Below are 17,492 nucleotides of genomic sequence, written 5' to 3' on the forward strand. Positions count from 1 at the left end.
TCTCGGTGCACGCCGTGGGGGATTAGTTCAAAGCATCGCGCTACTAAGCCACCTGTGTATCCGATGGTGTCGACTATGGAGGGTTCAAAGCCAACAACTACATATCCTTATGCTTATATACCTCGTGAGGGTTGAGCTTGTGTCTGCATGCATATGCATTTGGCTATTTCCACTCATGTGGGGGATTGTTGGAATCTTGTTTTAAGATGTCCGGTCAATGAAGTTTAATCAATAATAAATGTGACTAGACATTTAATTTTGGAGAATTAAATGATATAGCGTCGATCTACGTTCCGCGTAGATGACCGTAGTATATTCACTTTCTTAAATCCGATTCTCGGTGAGTAAGAAATAGTGGATTAAAGTTGGTCACATTGTAGCTTTTGATAAAGCTAGGAGTTGAAAGTGTACGGAGTCATTAACTAGTGTTAATTATCCCACATAGGAGATGAGACACATCTTTAAATGTGTATTTATTAAGTGACTTATTACATTTAGTAATTATCGTGGACTAAGATGGGTGAAAGAGCCCACACACGCGCCGAGCCGAGCCGAGCCCATGCCCGATCCCGTGCCATTACCCTTACCCTTGCCCTTGCCCTTGGACTTGGACTTGGATCTTGGCAATTGGTCTTTGGGTGGTCTTTGGGCTTGGTTCTTGGGCTTGTCCCTGGATCCATACTTAATGTTTTGGACCACCTATGTTTTGGGTAGCAGCCTGATCAACTTGACATGCTGCGCCTTGATCAGCAGTTTGATCAACTCGGCCTGCTGCGCCTTGAGCGATGGCTTCAGTAGCCTGATCAACTCGACCTGTTGCGCCTTGAGCGATGGCTTGATCAGAGTCTTGACCAAGTCGAAGTCCACATGTGACGGTTGAACTAGGACATGTACAACGTCTAGATTCAAAGTCGACCACTCCAGCTTTCAAACTCGTAACGGCCGGCGGTTACAGCCCCGCCATAATGAGCCATGATGGCAGCCATCAAGGCTGAGTTGACCCCTGCAGTATACCAAGCCTATAAATAGGCTAGTCATTCCTTGCATTAGATATAGAGCACAGTCAGAACAAGCATCATACTCTCTGCATAGTCTTTCTTTTCGAAGCTCTGCCCTCTCCTCCATCTAGTTCGTCGGAGCTCTGTTGATTGCGATGCTGCTTCACCAGAGACGTAGCCGTTTTATCTTTGGGGACGACACGCCAAACCGAGAGCACTACCGAGACGTATCTCGTCTTGCGGAAAGAGGACTCATCGACTCGGCTAAACGCTTTTACGGTTTTACAGTTTCGATTTCATTGTAATTTTCAGTTTTAGTTCTTCCTTCCTTCTTGAATTGTATTACGCCCGGTATTATTTATCTCTTGTAATTCCAGCATTATCCCCAACATACTATCAGTCGAATAAATTGCCCAACCAACTATATACCATCCAATCCTTGCTAATTGAGTAGTCTTATCAATCATTGCAATTTTCAAATGATATGGATGGTTACTGAGTTTGATGATGCCTATGATATTTATATTGCTGATTAAAGATTTAAAAGCGTGTCTAGTAGTATATGTTTAACTAGTAAGATTCTTTAATATAGTTTTATAACCAAGAAAGAGAGATGCTTAGCCTCACCAACTTTATATATTCGTATATTATTTGTGTTTGCAATAATGATGTAGCCGAAGTAGGTAAGCAACGATAGAGGCTTTGCTAGATATTAATACTACTACTATTTTAAAGAGGCTTGATATATACTTAGAATTGAGGTTTACTTCATATCATTTGCGCATAGCTTGCATCGCTGTTATTTAGTCAATGTTAATTCTCATTTTTCAATTTTATTCTATATAAATACTTACTACTTTAATAAGTATTGTTTGAATTATCAAATTTAAAACTGGAAAATATTAAATTTAGACGTTAATGTTGGAAAAAAAAAAAACTAATTTGTCGTGATGATTCAGTGCAATCTATAATAATTGTGATGATTCAGTGGTAATCTAATTTGGCGTCACATGAACGTCAATAGTAATAACTGGTAAGTATAGTAGAAAATTCTCCTAGAACAATTTGTAAAACTTTTGAATGTTAATTTATGAAATACTAAAATCTAACAAAATTGCAAATAGACACAATATATCTTAAATACAAGATATCTAAGAATGCTCCAAGAAATTAAAATATATATCTTGATTGAAAATCTTTTCATGTTGACGAAAGCTTACAACTCTTGGCTCCTGCTACTCTGTCAATGGATCCAAACATAAGATCTACTAACTAATTATCCTTGCTTAAAATTTAAATATTGTATGGACAACAAACTATGAAACTCTAAAAAAAATAGAATCTGTCTTATTCACATTTTAAATTTATATACTCCTTCCGTCCCGTCCCTATAAAATAGACAACATTTGAAACGATACAAGTTTTAATGCATAATTAATAAAGTAAGAAAGATAAGGAAAAAAAATGTGATTAGAGTATTATCAGTGGAGAATAGAACCCACCATATCAGAGAGAAAAAAAATTCCTTAAGACTGCATTTGGTACATGGAATTGGAGGTATGGGATTGGAGCCTTCAATTCCAAATCCGATGTTTGGTATCATAAAAATTCTTGGATTTAGAATTGAATTACAATTCCAAATCCTCCAATTCCATAATTTGAATTTCATATCAAAAGTAGTGGAATTTCAAATATTTATTAAATTACACACACAATGCACACACTACACACATTCTCTCTCTCTCACACACATAGAGCACGCACACACAACACACATTCACACACACACACACACACTGCACACACACACACTGCACACACAAACGCGCACACACACTGCACACACAAACGCGCACACACAAACGCGCACACACACTGCACACACAAACGCGCACACACAAACGAGCACACACACTGCACACACACACACAACACATTCTTACACGCACACTGCACACGTTCTTACACACTGCACACATCCACTACACCCACAACACACATTCAAATTTATAAATTCAATTCTATATCAATTATTTCATTTTATCAAACAAATGACTTGGTATTGAATTAGAATTCAATTCCTTCCAATTTAATTCCATATAATTCCAATTTCGTGTACCAAACGCACCCTAAATAAAATTGATCTATTTTGTAAGGGACATTCCAAAATAACAAATACTACTATGATCTATTTTTAAGGAACAAGGAAAATAATTATATCATGATTTTAAAAAATTCAAAATAAAACATCTCATGACATTCTCTATTTTATTACCAAATCCACAACCTACTAAATAATAACTTAGTAGCAAATACAATTACAATAACGCCTTTGAAAACGCCACCCCTCCAAGGAGGGCAACACACAACAATCGCCGACATACCACAACTTGCACCGGCAAAACTCCACAAAATTTTTGGACATTTAAAACTGAAAAACATAAAGACTCCAACTTAAAATAAATCTCTAACAAAAAACAAAGACTTCTAATTATACTCAGACTAGGAAAAGATTAACTATCATACTTAGACAAGCCAGCCCAATTAAGGTTTTTAAAGACCAAAATCAGCTATACTTTGATCAAGTAATTCCAAGAAAAAACACATACTAATACAACAGATAGAAAAATATGGTGTATGATGAGTAGAGCAAACGAACACGACCACTAACTATATTCCCAAAATGCCATCCACCATTCAAGTACATAAGAGTCTAATACACTAGATAACACGTTAATGTTGACAAAAAAAGAAGGATAACATTAGCATATAGTATTAGATGGCCATGGATTCCAAAAAAGGGTCTTTCTCCGTCACAGGTTCAACGGTTCAGCGATTCGATTATAACTTTGTCCAACTAAGAGCCTCCAAAACATAATCACCTAAAATAAACATATGAAAATCAATAGAAGTAGCATAATGTCAAGAGTTCACTAGTGAAGTTAGACGCGTAACAAAAACAGAGTATGGAGCATAGCACCTACTAGGAATTGGGGTCCATAAATTCTTTGAAATAGAGACAAAAAAACTAATCATAGTAAAGAGAGAAGAAACTATTACTAGTTCCTTTTGCGACGTTTTCCTGGCTTGGGTCCCTTTCTATGGGATGACTTGGCATTGGTCGGTTGTGATGACTTGACTTCCTCCGTGGGCTGTGATGGATTCTTTTCCTTTACATCATCAACAGCGCTCCTCATTGCATGAAGCAACATCTTCTTCACCTGCCCGAGGAAATGCCATTGCCAGAAGTCATGAGATGAAGATTTAAATTTAAGGAGAACGAATAAAAGAGTAGCTTTTATCAATAATATGAAAAACAACTAAGATGGCGAGCGGATGTAAGTGCCTTACAATTTTAGTTTGCATGCAGTGACAATGGAATATTCTGAAACAGGAAGCTAGCACATATTTCGAGAAGTTAAAGAAAATTCAAACCTCAAGCTTGTCTTCCTTAGCCCTGTGATTCAAGGGCAGCAGACGAAACTCTTCCGTCAGTTTGAAGCACGAGCTAATGTTTTCAGGCGACACAAAATCAAGAGCGACTTTAGTGCAAGACTGCACATGAAGAAAACATGAAACGGAATTCATTTTAGGAAGGTCCATATAGAAACATTTTACATTTTAGGAAGGTCCATATCGAAACATGAAACATTTTACATGTAGAGACACAAACTACTAGAATTACACAGAACTGAATTACACAGAACAGACTTCTATTTATATTAAAATAATACAAAATATTACATAAACTAAATTTGTAAGATTAAGGGACAATCATACAACGAATGCTGCAACTTTCGACCAAGAAGAAAACTACTAACTTTTACTATTAGTTTATAACAACAGAGTAAAATTGGGTCACGATGTAGACAATCACCAACCTAATCAGCGCAACAATGGAAAGTAAAACAAAGGGAAGCAAGCATACGCGAGCTACAATAATAAGGCTTGTTTGGTCTCAATGAATATGCCTGGATAAGGTTTTTTTATGGATAAATAAACAGAATTTTTTTTAAGGTCACATAAGAGTGGACTCAATCCAGAGACATTTGGCCTCGAACATTAATCACTCTACCACTAGACCAACACACGCACAGAACAATGGATAAACTATTGTTTGGCTAATGAGAAAATAAATGGTCGGCATAGGTTTCAACTCTTATTGTATCACATAATTTTTATTCGGTAGAGTTACTTTATTCTACAGTAAGATCGTTTTTGCCGGAGTTGTGGCGCCCCAGGGGGGCAGGGATCTAGGACCGACATACTAAAAGGTGGTTGGGCCAATCAAAATCAAGGGATGCGATCCAGGAGGTAGGATTGGCTGGGGCACCGGTGGTCGACTAGGGTTTTCGGTGGGGTAACTGCGACATCTACTTCAATGGCATTTAATGACATCTACTTCAAATTCTTGCGGGTATCTTAAATAACATTAAATGACATTTATTATATTCATTAATTTATTAATATGTTAAAAACCGATAGGTTTTTGAACTGCACCCGGATTTTTGGGGTGATTTTTTTTGGACTGCACCCGTCAACTTGTGCTCGTGCTCTGGTTTTTGGCTAATCGCCCCGATGTGCCCCTCAGCCTAACAATAATGGATTTTGCTAAAATATACCTCCTGTTACACGACAACCTCTCCTTCCTATTATGTTGTCGTGTAATTTGTGACAAAGAAGTTATGTGGCGACCTATCACGACCTCCAATATCTGGGAATGGGTTTAAAGTGGTTTAAGTGGTAGCAATCTTTGTCTGTCGTCATAGCGGTATCTCTAGATCCTTGAGCACCGTTCCTACATAACCGGCAAGATTCCATGCCGGATTTGTGGCAATGTTGTTAAAAGTGTGCCCATGCGTTCTTGGGGAGCACGTGGCTCCAACCTAATCTCCCCGAGGAGTTTAGGCAAGCCATATTCATAGGATGAGCTTGGGGAAATTGGGGAACCTAAATCTTTTAATTTAGTAAACCCTCAAGTCTCCAAATCTTAATTCAATTCTCATTTCCTAGAATAACTTGATTATATTTAATGTTAAAATCTTTTCCTTAAACATGATCTCAATTCCTTTAACCCACCAAAATATCCTAAAAATTCTCCCTCCGTTTGCGATTAGAAGTCCCGATTTTCCATTTCGATCCATATACAAATAAGAGTCCTCTAATTCATTTTTACTATAAATTGTAATAGGCCAAACATTCCACCCACATTTCATTTAAAACTATATTCCAATAACTTTCTTCCACCCACTTTTTTTATCATTTCAAAAAAACCCATGCCAAAAAGAAATAAAACTCTTAATGGTGGGCGAAGGGAGTAATAACTTTTTCATTTCTCCAAAATAATAAGGCGTGTTCGCCTTCCAAGAGTGGGATTGAAAAGAAATAAAACTTGACAGGAATGATGGCAGTGCAGTCCACTGATTTAGTGCTAATACTAGTTGTTCAGCCTCCATGATTGTTTCATCCAGTGCGCATTCCATAAATGCTGCTAGTGTTTGCCAAATAAGCCCTCATCATCTTCATCTGATGCACTCCTTCAATTTCGGCACCACCACGCACTGTCGTCAGAAAAGTGATTGCTGCAATAGCAACTGCGACCGCCACTGCTATCATTGTCGGCACTCAAAAAAGGCCACACTGAGAGAGAGAGACTATACTTGTGCAAATTTTGTATGAAATGTGTGATAACGAAAAATAAGTATCAGAGAAATGAGAAATGAGAAGTGAGGTGATTCGTGTGTTTGTATTATCTTGCTGAGATGGAGTAATGGTGTCCGATCTTAATAAACAATTTCACAAACTACACACGCCTTCTCTCTCTCACTATCTCTACTATTCCATAGATGTTGCTAGTGCTTGGATAAGGGATTTGTGATCTGCACCTGCCATTGAAGCTACTTTTCTCAAGCTCTAGTTCATCGGCTGTCACTTGTCAGTGGAGAGAGATGAGAGGACATAAAGGAGAATTTGCCTCCAATTCTAGATGCATCTTTCAATGCAGAAATGCTAAATCACCTCTTTGAGCAAAATTCAATTCTTGGCATTTATTGAGGAATAGTGCGGGCCACCGCCATGTTCTAGGACCCTCCATAAATGAAGCACGCACACCGGACAGCCATTAATGGCCCGATATGAGGCAATTTCTAGCCATTAATGTATAACCAAACACGCCCTCACATTTCAGCTCTTCTCCTCTTCCCCGGAAATTAATTATTCCTTAATCAACTCTTCTCTTCTCAATTAATTCCTCTTTTATCTACTCAAACTCCTTTTGTATATAGCAAGAAAATAACTCTAATACTCTCTCTGTCCCATTAAAAATGAAATATTTTCCTTTTTGGATTGTTTCATTAAAAATGAAACGTTTCCTAAAATGAAAACATCTCTATCTCTACTTTTTCATCTCTCTTGCTTTACTCTCTCATCATTATCTCACAAAACAACACTACATAAAAACTCGTGCCAATTCCCAAATGTTGCATATTTAATGGGACGGAGGGAGTATGTTAATGCACCCCGAGACCTAGGGCGCGAGTCCCAACTTTTGACATAATCACCCTGTGAGCCCCACGAACAACACTGATGGTGGTTGTGGTGACGATTTGAGCCAAATGTTTTCCAATTTTCTCGATTCTTCCTCTTCATCATGTTATTGGTTTTGTTTATGGTGAGAAATGTTCTTGTTCTTCATGGACACATCACACATAGGCTTCGGTTCTTGTCCGTTTCAATTTTCATCTTCTTCTTCATCTCTATTTCAACCAGTGTTATTTCAAGAAGCTTCGGATCTTGTTTCACTTTTGGCCGGCTTTGATTGCTCGGCTGAGTTTAGATCGATGAGTTTCGATCTCACTGGTTCCATCATCCCCACTTTATCTCTACCGTCGTCGAGGACTACCCAATCTTGGGTATTATTAATTAGTCATGGATGAAAACGTTACTATTGTTCTTTAACTAATTCAACAACATGAGTTAATGAATCTTATTTAAGTAATCAGCATTCAGTTAGCCAAATTAATTAACAAGATATCAAATTATGCATAATATGTTGATTACTTACACCTTATCATTTACTCCCTCCGTCTCTAAAGAATATGCACTTTGGGTTCAATACGGGTTTTAAGGTAAAATTGGCAATGTAAGATAAAAGGTAGAGAGAAAAAGTAATTAAAGTATTGTTAGTGGATAATGAGTCTCACCTCATTAGAGAGAAAAAACTTTCCAAAATTAGAAAGTACATATTTTTGTGGGACGGTCTAAAAAGGAAAGAGTGCATATTCTTGTGGGTTGGAGGGAGTATTAATTAAGATAGCCAAATTAATCACACATTAAGATCTCAAGTATCATCAAAATAATGAACCCTTTTCCACCCTTTCATTAAGGGCAATAAAGGCACTTTAAATTTAATCTGCAAATAAACTTAGATACCAAACACCCACTTATATTTTATTTGGATTACTATCCTATTAAAGAAACATCAGACTTAAAAAATTATCTAGTTTTATCTCTGATTCACTATCTTGATTCTTGAAACAGGTTTACTATCATGTCATATCTTGCCTCACAAACCAAACGGGCTCTGAGGAAAAAACACAGCTCTTCAAGTAAATAGGAGAATAAACAAACCAGTTTACTGGATACTCTCGTCATATTCTAGTGCAGATTGCTTATCAGGTAGGGGTAAATTGAAAAGTTGGCAGGTTTAGGAGGCAAGGTAGTGAGGTACTGATATACATGAAACATGTTCACTAATTGATCAACATAGCATGTTCATACAATTTCTGGAATTTGCAGAGATGTCGTGACTTTTAAAGTAGGCATTAATTTTAAGAACAGTGCAAAAAACTGTGACCTACAACTATCTTCTTAAGAGTCAAAAGGCAGATTTAGTAACTTCTCGACTACCATACAAACAGAAACAACAGAAGAAATGGTATGCTGAAGATAATTAGAGTACCTTCAAATTTCTAACTTGATGAGGGCAGCCTGCTGGAATAATGACTGCGTCGCCTAACCTCTGTACAAATGTCCATGGTTCAATTCCTATCAAGCACACAAACAAAACACATAAAGAAAACCTTTATCTAAGTTGATTTAATGCACGGGTAAAGAAGTTGGAAAAACAAAGAGGCAAACCATATTCCTCCTTAAGTCGTTTTTTGTGCTCTGAAGTCAAGTAAATAGTTTGGTCATGAATTGGATGGATAACCTGAAAGTAAGAGACAATCACAATTGATTTTTTCAATTAGAGATCAACTAGAATCTTATAGGGTATGAAGTGGAAAAAGGCCTTCTGATTTTTCAATTAGCTAATAAAGTTAGGGTTTTGCTGTCAAAGATAAAACTATCATCAGGAATATGGTGTACATTTACCGCACAATATACATGCAATTGTTTCATCTTACCACCACAATTAATAAACATGCTGAATTCATGAGGTTGTTTAAAATAATTCTGGTGTACTAGACAAACGACAAGCAATGAAGCAACAATTCGCTAAATTACTCAATTCATAAAACAAAGACAATAAAATCAGCTTGATGTCTAACATGAGCATTTACAACAGAAGTAGGTTCCATTCTGATGTTCTTATGGCCAAAAGCCAGAAAACAACAAAAAGCACAAAAATTCATCTATTTGATAAACTTAATATTGGATAAAAAGGCAAGATATAGGAAAAGGTGCAGAACTAGATACACAAGAGCAATAACAACTAACAAGACAAACTAAAAATCATCACTACTGTGTGATACTATGACAGTTTTCTAAATGCAGAGGCAACAAGATCCAGAACACAATAAAATCAGTTGCATATACTTCTTTTAACACCTCAAATTGTTATAACAAAATATTAGGATCAAAGATTATTTTTTAAATTACCTCTGGAAGCAGATTACCATAGATATGTCTAAACTCTTTGAAGTGCTGTTTGAGATACTCCTCTAATTTAGGCACATCTTGTTTCCTAAAGATGTCCCAAAGGGCTCCACTATCATCATCATCAAGACTACCACTATTCATATCGAGGTTAACATCCAGTTTTCCTCCAGAAAGTTGCATTTCATCATTTACATCCATGTGAACTTTACATTCAACATGAGGATCCTTTGACAGCAAAACTCTATCTTCACAATTCTCTTTATTTTTGTCTTTCTTGCCATCGTCTGCATTCAAAACTTTTTTCTCTAAGACCTCCTTAGGGTTTCTCTCTTTGTCGTCCTTAGTGCCGTTTTCAACAATGTCTGAAACTCCTACCTCAACATCCATGTCAGGATTGCCAGGATTTTCCTTAGTGCCGTTCACTTCTTCCCCAATTTCCTCCGGAACAAATCCAAAAATCTCTCTTAGATCTTGGGCATCATGAAGAGCTTTGGCTTCTTTCATTTTCTTAAGATCCCCAGGTTTAATTGTAACTCCTTTGATATGTGTCAAGATATTAACCTACATATGAAATTAGAATAAGCACAGCTATAGTCAACAGTCACAATGTGGAATCAAGTGTTCCATTCAAAATCAGTATATGACATAAAAAAACTTCATAGAGCAATAAAAATTATTTTGCAGAATTCCAAATACCATGTATGTAATCTGTTTTTATATCATTGTTACCCTTAATAACAGTTTATGACGTATTAATTCTTGTCGTTGATGTCAATAATAAGTAGGAAAAGATTATCCAAAGAGTTGCAAGCAATCAGAGAGAAAACTTCCTAAGATATATCTTTGCTCAAGTAGACAAAATAGAGAAAGGAGTATAAGGAGTAGGCCTAAGATCGAATATATAATCAGGAAATGGAGACAACTGAAGTTAGAAAAGTGACCACATACTGCATCAGACATATCACAGTGAAGCTTTGTTACAGAATCCCCGCGCCCAAGCTCTTCGTTAAATCCATAAGCTATGTAGGTTTTTGGTCCCATATCAGGTTTTATGGACCGTGGAGGAAGATTAGTCACAAGATTCAAATGTCCATCTTGAGGATGTGTATACTCTTTAAACGGCAAGGAGCTGATAAATTCAAAACCATGGCGAGGCAAAAGCTGCTCAAATAAGGTGGATGGGGGCCAGTCTTTTAATTTTAGTATTTGAGGCCACCCCACTTTGTCGAATTGTGCACCAGAAAACGCATTCGAATACCAATTGAAAAATTGGTGAAGATTCACATCAACCTACAAGTCACCAATAATAAAGTAAAAGACAAGCTGAACAATCAGATATCAGGAAAGCACATGAAAATCTTAAGTTTATATCTATTTAGAAGCAATGCTGGGGAATACAAGCCCAAATCAAACAGATAGATATCAAATAGCATGCCAAAGCGGATATGAAATATAGACACACTAGAGAACCGATAGTAGTAGCATACTCTGATCTCACTGTAATAGTTTACAACCAATGATAGAAGTAGCATACGCTGATCAACGTAAGTGTTTGCAAACTAAACACTGCATCAATATCAAACAACAACATACAATGTCCATTTGTCCAAAAGTTTTAAATTGCAGCAGACATAACCATACCTCGCACCAATCGAGGCAAGAAATAGCAGTCACATCGAGACGTGTCTCATGGTCATTGTTCTTAATCTGTCGGAAGGCACGCCACATAACCATAGGTTCCCAACTCAAGCCAAGGGTAGTTTCAAGTACATTACTAACTATTACTGGCTCACCTTTTGACCAATGCCACTGGAAATGTTTTAGATCCCCATGGCCAATGTCTACAGCTGAAGGACAGTATAAAGTGTTGTCACTTGAATCTTCTCGAGAGGCTGCTCTACATGTCTTTTGGTTAATGAAATCATCTCCATCCGAAAATTTGGAACATGGACAACAATTCTCATGACTTTCGGGGGCACATTCAGTTTGGTATGCATCAAATATTTCTTTTGCTCCCCCATGCAATTTTGAAACATATTCATCAGGTAACAAACACTTCAATACCAAAATTTCTTCACCACAACCTCCCTTGGTTTTTGGTGGACACCGAATAACACCATTTTCCTTTGCTTTCCATTGTAATGAAGAATTCGAATTATCCACCACCTTAATATTCTGATCACCATCAGTCTTTGAAATATTCCTGTTCTTTGTTTTTTTCTCCTCTTTACCATGAAGATAAAGAAAGCCGTAGTCGACATATTTAAAAGATGGTCCTTTTTCACCTCCCTGCAAGCACCCATCCCTAAGTTCTCGACAACAACTAAGGCAAAGGTCAAAGGAACACTGAGGACAGCTTCTGTGGTAGTCAACAATAGAAGTTCGACAGTTGTCACTGCACCATAATGGGCAAATTATAACGCTTAGAAACTAGCGGAAACTATAACATGATTAAAAGTTCTTCCCAGAACATACCAATAAATGCGCTCATCTGCATCAATTGCCGCTTCAATGATTTTGGTGTCCGAAACTGATACTCCTGCAAACCCAATAAATTGTTAAATCTAGTATAAAGCCACTACAAGCTTGAATTAACCTTCACTACTACGTAATAAAGCGATATCAAATTTGAACATATCCTGTCAATATAATTTAAAAATATCAATTCTTCAAAATGAGCATCAGCCATCAGGTAAATATTATCTCTAAGTGCTCATACAACGAGCATCAAACATACTCCAGGAAAACGGAACTTTTATTCCAGCAAAATTTACAGAATTATCTAAACCATCCCAAGAAGAAAAAAGATTAAAAAAATGAAAAACCTTGAATCATAGACTCGAGCTCCTTTTCTATCACTTGTTCTTTGTTAATCTGTTCAAGAAATGGCAGGAGTTCTTTTATAATGTACTTAGAGTACTGAATCTTCTGCTCGTTGCCAATTGTGAACTTCGACTTCTCCTTAATATTGGCAGCAGCCTACAAGAAGAAAGTGAATTTGAAGCATAAGAAAGATAACAAAAGAATGAATAAAAGAAGAAAAAATCAGACAAGAAGTTAGAAACAAACTTCCACAGGAACTTCCATGCGTAAACATGCTTTGCAATTGCAGTTCAGTTGACAAACCGGACAAGCCTCTGCCAAAGCTTCCGCTGACAGGTTAGGGTACCTATCATCAGAAACAAAGGCAAATGAAGATTGTAGAACTTGAGTCCTCTTATAAAAGAAAAATAGTTGTCTATCTGTCTTCCCCAATGGCATGGCTAAAATCTAGTACTCCAAATGAATAATATTGTATGCAGATATAGCACTGTAACACAACACTTCTAATTTGATTATCATATAGCTTATCAACAAGTATTGACAGTGAAAACAAATTATAAACATACACATCGCTTTGTAATGATGTAATCTTTAAGGAAAACAATTAGCCGGCAAGGAGCAGTATATGCTTGCATAAGAATAACATTAGCATACCAGTTTGTTATACAGGGACCACAATATCGCTTCGTCTTACATTTCGTGCACCGAACAACCTCTCCTTTGTCATTTCTTTGGCATTGGTGACACATATTTGATTCCAGAAATCCCTGTAAAAGAAATGCAACAAATTAACATAAAATGACTGCTCAAAAGTAAAATAACCAAAAAACTCTTAGCATTTAAACAAACACTAATCACAACTGAAGGGAAATTTCCCAAATTCTGCCTACATTCTCATCTCTTTTCATTCCAACTCTGGTCTTTGGTGCAGTCCCATTTAGATCTTTTCCTTCACACTCCCCCTTGCCTTTATCACGCAAACTCCTTTTTTCAGTCTTCTTATCCTCCATTTGGGGTATTTTAGATCCGAATTCTCTCTCTTCTTCCAGCGAAGTTCCATTGCCATCCTTCCTTTTGCGCCTCCCCCTATTTTCATCATCTGTGATATGCTGCAACACAGAGTCCAATCGCATCTTCTCAACAGCCTTTAACTTGGCCTTTCTAGACCCAGACTGCAGCAGTTCAGTCTCATTTAGCTTTTTCTTCCCCTTTCCTCTTAAAATTATTATATCCCCTTCTTCCGAGCTATCTTTATCTTCTTCTATCGCCCTCCCTTCCCCAACTGCTGATGCAGTCCCATTTAGCTTTTTTCCTTCACACTCCCCCTTGCCTTCATCACGCAGGCTCATTTTTCCACGCTTCTTATCCTCCATTCGGGCTATTTCAGCTCCGACTTCACCCTCTTTCAGCGAAGTTCCATTGCTATTCTTATTTCTGCCCTTCACCCTATTTGATGCCCCCTCATCTTCATCATCTCTGATACTCAACCCAATGTTCATTCTAATCCTCTCCTCAACTATTTTCATCGACTTTCTAACCCCAGAATACCGCCGTTCAGTCTCTACCTTGCTCTTTTTCTTCCCCTTGTCTTTTAAAATTACTATATCCTCTTCTTCCAGATCTTTCCCTGTTTCTTCTTCTGCAGCGGAAGAAGAGACAAGAGTTTCTTTTTTTACATCTCCCAAACTACCTTTATCTTCTTCTATCGCCTTCCCTTTCTCTGATTCTCCAGTTTTCATGCCAAGACCATTACTTTCTCCACAAACTTCACACTTATTCTCGTGGTGATTCTCCTCAGGCCGACCCCTCTTTTTAGCCTTCAAATTTTCAGCAATTGAACCGTCAAGAACCGATTTTTCGCCTTTTAGGGCATCGATTTCACCCAAAATTTCTTCATCTTCAACATTCACCTTTGCACTCTCCATGTTAAAAGATGAACAAAAGTGTATATCTGGAAAATCAAGAGACAATCAGACAACAGATTTCACAGGAAAAAAGCAAAAACAAAGGAGGCGCATGTTTTCCCTCCTAAATGAAGAATTAGGGAGAAATCTAGAGAGAGAGGGGTATGTATAGAAGTACAGAAGTCGAAGAGGCGGGAGAGGCGATATTAGGCAATAATAATGATTAAATCAAATTAATTAGCGATAAAAGGGGGGAAAAACTCCCCAAATTTGTTGAAAAATACCGCCATTTGTGGGTTGATACTGTAGTGGGAGGATTTCTATGTGCGCCCGCCGCGGTCTACGGTTTTGGGTACTCAATTCTCATCCCTTTGCTTTACAATTCATACTTTGCTGTAAATTAATTGCAATTCTCATCCCTATGCTTTACAAATCAGTCTTTGCTGTAAATTAATTATGCTTGTTGGATTAGTTACTAAGTACATAGAGCACTTCACTCAGTTACCCGATTCCATCAACCGTAGGAAAGGAAGAAACGTTACACGCTTTTTACTAAACACATTTGATGCAATAGAAGGCGGCAAAGAAGAATAATAGTTTTAGCTTGTCTTTTATAATCATCTTAAAGCAGAATAATTAATTTGAGCTTGTCTTATATAATCATCTTTGTTAATTTTTGTGAAGGAAATTGTGAGGTCAGTGTTGGGGATTCTGGTGAACAGTCTCATGTCTATAGCATTAGTTTGCAGTGCCTAGTGTAACACTCGTGCAATATACATATAATAAATTTATTTATTTGTATGATAATCTATATTTTAAAATTAATAAATATTTACATAACATAAAAAGAATCTAAATAATGTAAAATATATGCACCAATAATTTAGTCTTGTACAAAATGACCGTAACAATTTGGTAAATACACAAATAATATAATACACTAACATTATTTATGATAAGAAACTTGAAATTAAATGTATATCGATTATAAAAAGTTTAAAATTTTAATAAAAATGAGTTGTTATTATTATATACATAAAAAAGTGAATTTATCAATATAATAATTAACCATTAATAGAAAAGTAAAATATAAATTATTAATTTAATTTGATCAACTACAATATTGTACACTTTAATAGATTCATACTTTTTAAAATTATTTACACTTAGATTATTACCATTAATAATAAAACATAAAATAATAAAATATAAAATAATTAATTATTAAATTAATAATATGCACATTGAAAACTGCATTAACAGTACAAAAAAATATATATACTCCTACTTAATATATTAAATAAAATTATATTTAATCGTAACTTACCATCCTGATTGCTTTGAGTGAAATTAAGAAGAATTTTGGCCCGAGATAAGGATTCTTGGAAAGGTGGATAGCACATTTTACTTAACATACATGAAAACTTAACATTTTTCTTCAAATATCTTGTGGTTAGTTTTTATTTTTAATGATGTCATGTATACTGTAGGTTAAACCATCTTCAACCATACACTAAAACCTCTTTTTAGTGTATAAATCATCTCTAATTATACATCAAACTCAAATTTATATTTGGATTTTTCAAAGGAATAATACCAAATATGGTGTTACTGCAAAAATTATTGAGATATTGCCATTACTCTTATTATTTAATAAATATAAATTAAAACACGAACAATAAATTTTAATAACAAATAAAAACGCTCGATTTCAAGAGTATTTGACTCGTAATGAAGCTACAAGAAATAAAACTGCTCATTTGGAATTCCGAAACGCGCTAGTTGATCATTTGTGGGAACAATACACAAATTTTGAGTCTTGAATTTTGCTATTTAGTATGCCTATTGTGGTATATTTTTTGTAACTGGTATCATCACATGTGCTATGCACGGGACATAAGATTTTCATATTTCAAATAATGAAGATAAATTCTAAAGTGAGTAGATTAAAAAAAAGGATGAGGAGAATATAATGATGTTTATAGTTAAGAATATGTGGTAATTAAAATCAGTATTCATAACATTATAAACAATTAAACGCATTATAAATAATACTAACAAAAAGAGAAATGTGCTTCTCTCAACCCACTTTGAAATGAAACATTTCATATTTGACTGACGATTTTATACAATTTTAATTTCTAATATGAGTGGAGTAAAATAAAATAAAACAAATGCCAAAGAGAAAATGAACAACTAAGGCTTAAAGATTATGTGTCAATTAGAATAAGATATACGAATAAAGGATGCGACTAAGGATCAAAGAGGAAAAAATATATATAATTTGAATAAATGAATTGTTCACCACTTTTGATCAACAGAACATATATAAAAGAAAAACAAACACTTAGAAAAATAACAACAAACCATTAATAAATTAAATATAAATTTAATTATAAATGATATAACTTGAATATTAAATATAAATAAAATTTTATATAAAAATATAAACTTTATATAATTTTGGTATACTACATTGTAATACAAATATTAAAATTACATATAAATTTAAATACTTAATTAAAAATAATTTAATTTAAAATAACAATAAGTTAATAAGTTTCATGGTAGATAGAATAATGAAGTTTATCAACACGTAGAATACACTAATACTAATGATACAAAGTATATGTCATAATTGATACTCCCTTCATCCCAAATACTACATGCATATTTAATATTGAAAAAGATAAATATCTTATTTTCCGCTATATATACATATCAAAAGTAAACTATTCTTAAAAAAGATACATCTTTTAAGAATAATGTGACAATATAAGAAGCCATACAAAATTATGTTTAGATTTATTTTTAAATATTTACAATTTCATCCAATTTCATAATCTATTCTATAAAATTAGTGGAGTGGTATCCTTCCGTCCCA

The 17,492-nt window shown here is 35.4% G+C and overlaps 1 protein-coding gene across 2 annotated transcripts; it reads right to left on the reverse strand.

Annotated features, from left to right (window-relative positions):
• Window positions 1–3,643: 3,643 nt before the first annotated feature.
• On the reverse strand, window positions 3,644–15,034 carry LOC121741356 (lysine-specific demethylase JMJ25-like). 2 transcript variants are annotated; one of them, XM_042134082.1, is made up of 14 exons: window positions 14,893–15,034; window positions 13,595–14,655; window positions 13,359–13,471; window positions 12,951–13,050; window positions 12,707–12,860; window positions 12,357–12,420; window positions 11,523–12,276; window positions 10,830–11,171; window positions 9,882–10,442; window positions 9,138–9,210; window positions 8,959–9,044; window positions 4,434–4,553; window positions 4,059–4,219; window positions 3,644–3,880 (listed from the first exon to the last, which is right to left on the reverse strand). In XM_042134082.1, coding segments are annotated over exons 2-14 (3,564 nt in total). In that variant the 5' UTR covers window positions 14,630–14,655; window positions 14,893–15,034; the 3' UTR covers window positions 3,644–3,879. The 2 variants fall into 2 exon arrangements, with proteins under 2 accessions (XP_041990016.1, XP_041990015.1); XM_042134081.1 differs by lacking the exon at window positions 14,893–15,034 and having other exon boundaries at window positions 13,595–14,848.
• Window positions 15,035–17,492: the final 2,458 nt, after the last annotated feature.

This window comes from Salvia splendens, chromosome 7, assembly GCF_004379255.2.
Source record: "Salvia splendens isolate huo1 chromosome 7, SspV2, whole genome shotgun sequence".
NCBI classification, from domain to species: domain Eukaryota; kingdom Viridiplantae; phylum Streptophyta; class Magnoliopsida; order Lamiales; family Lamiaceae; genus Salvia; species Salvia splendens.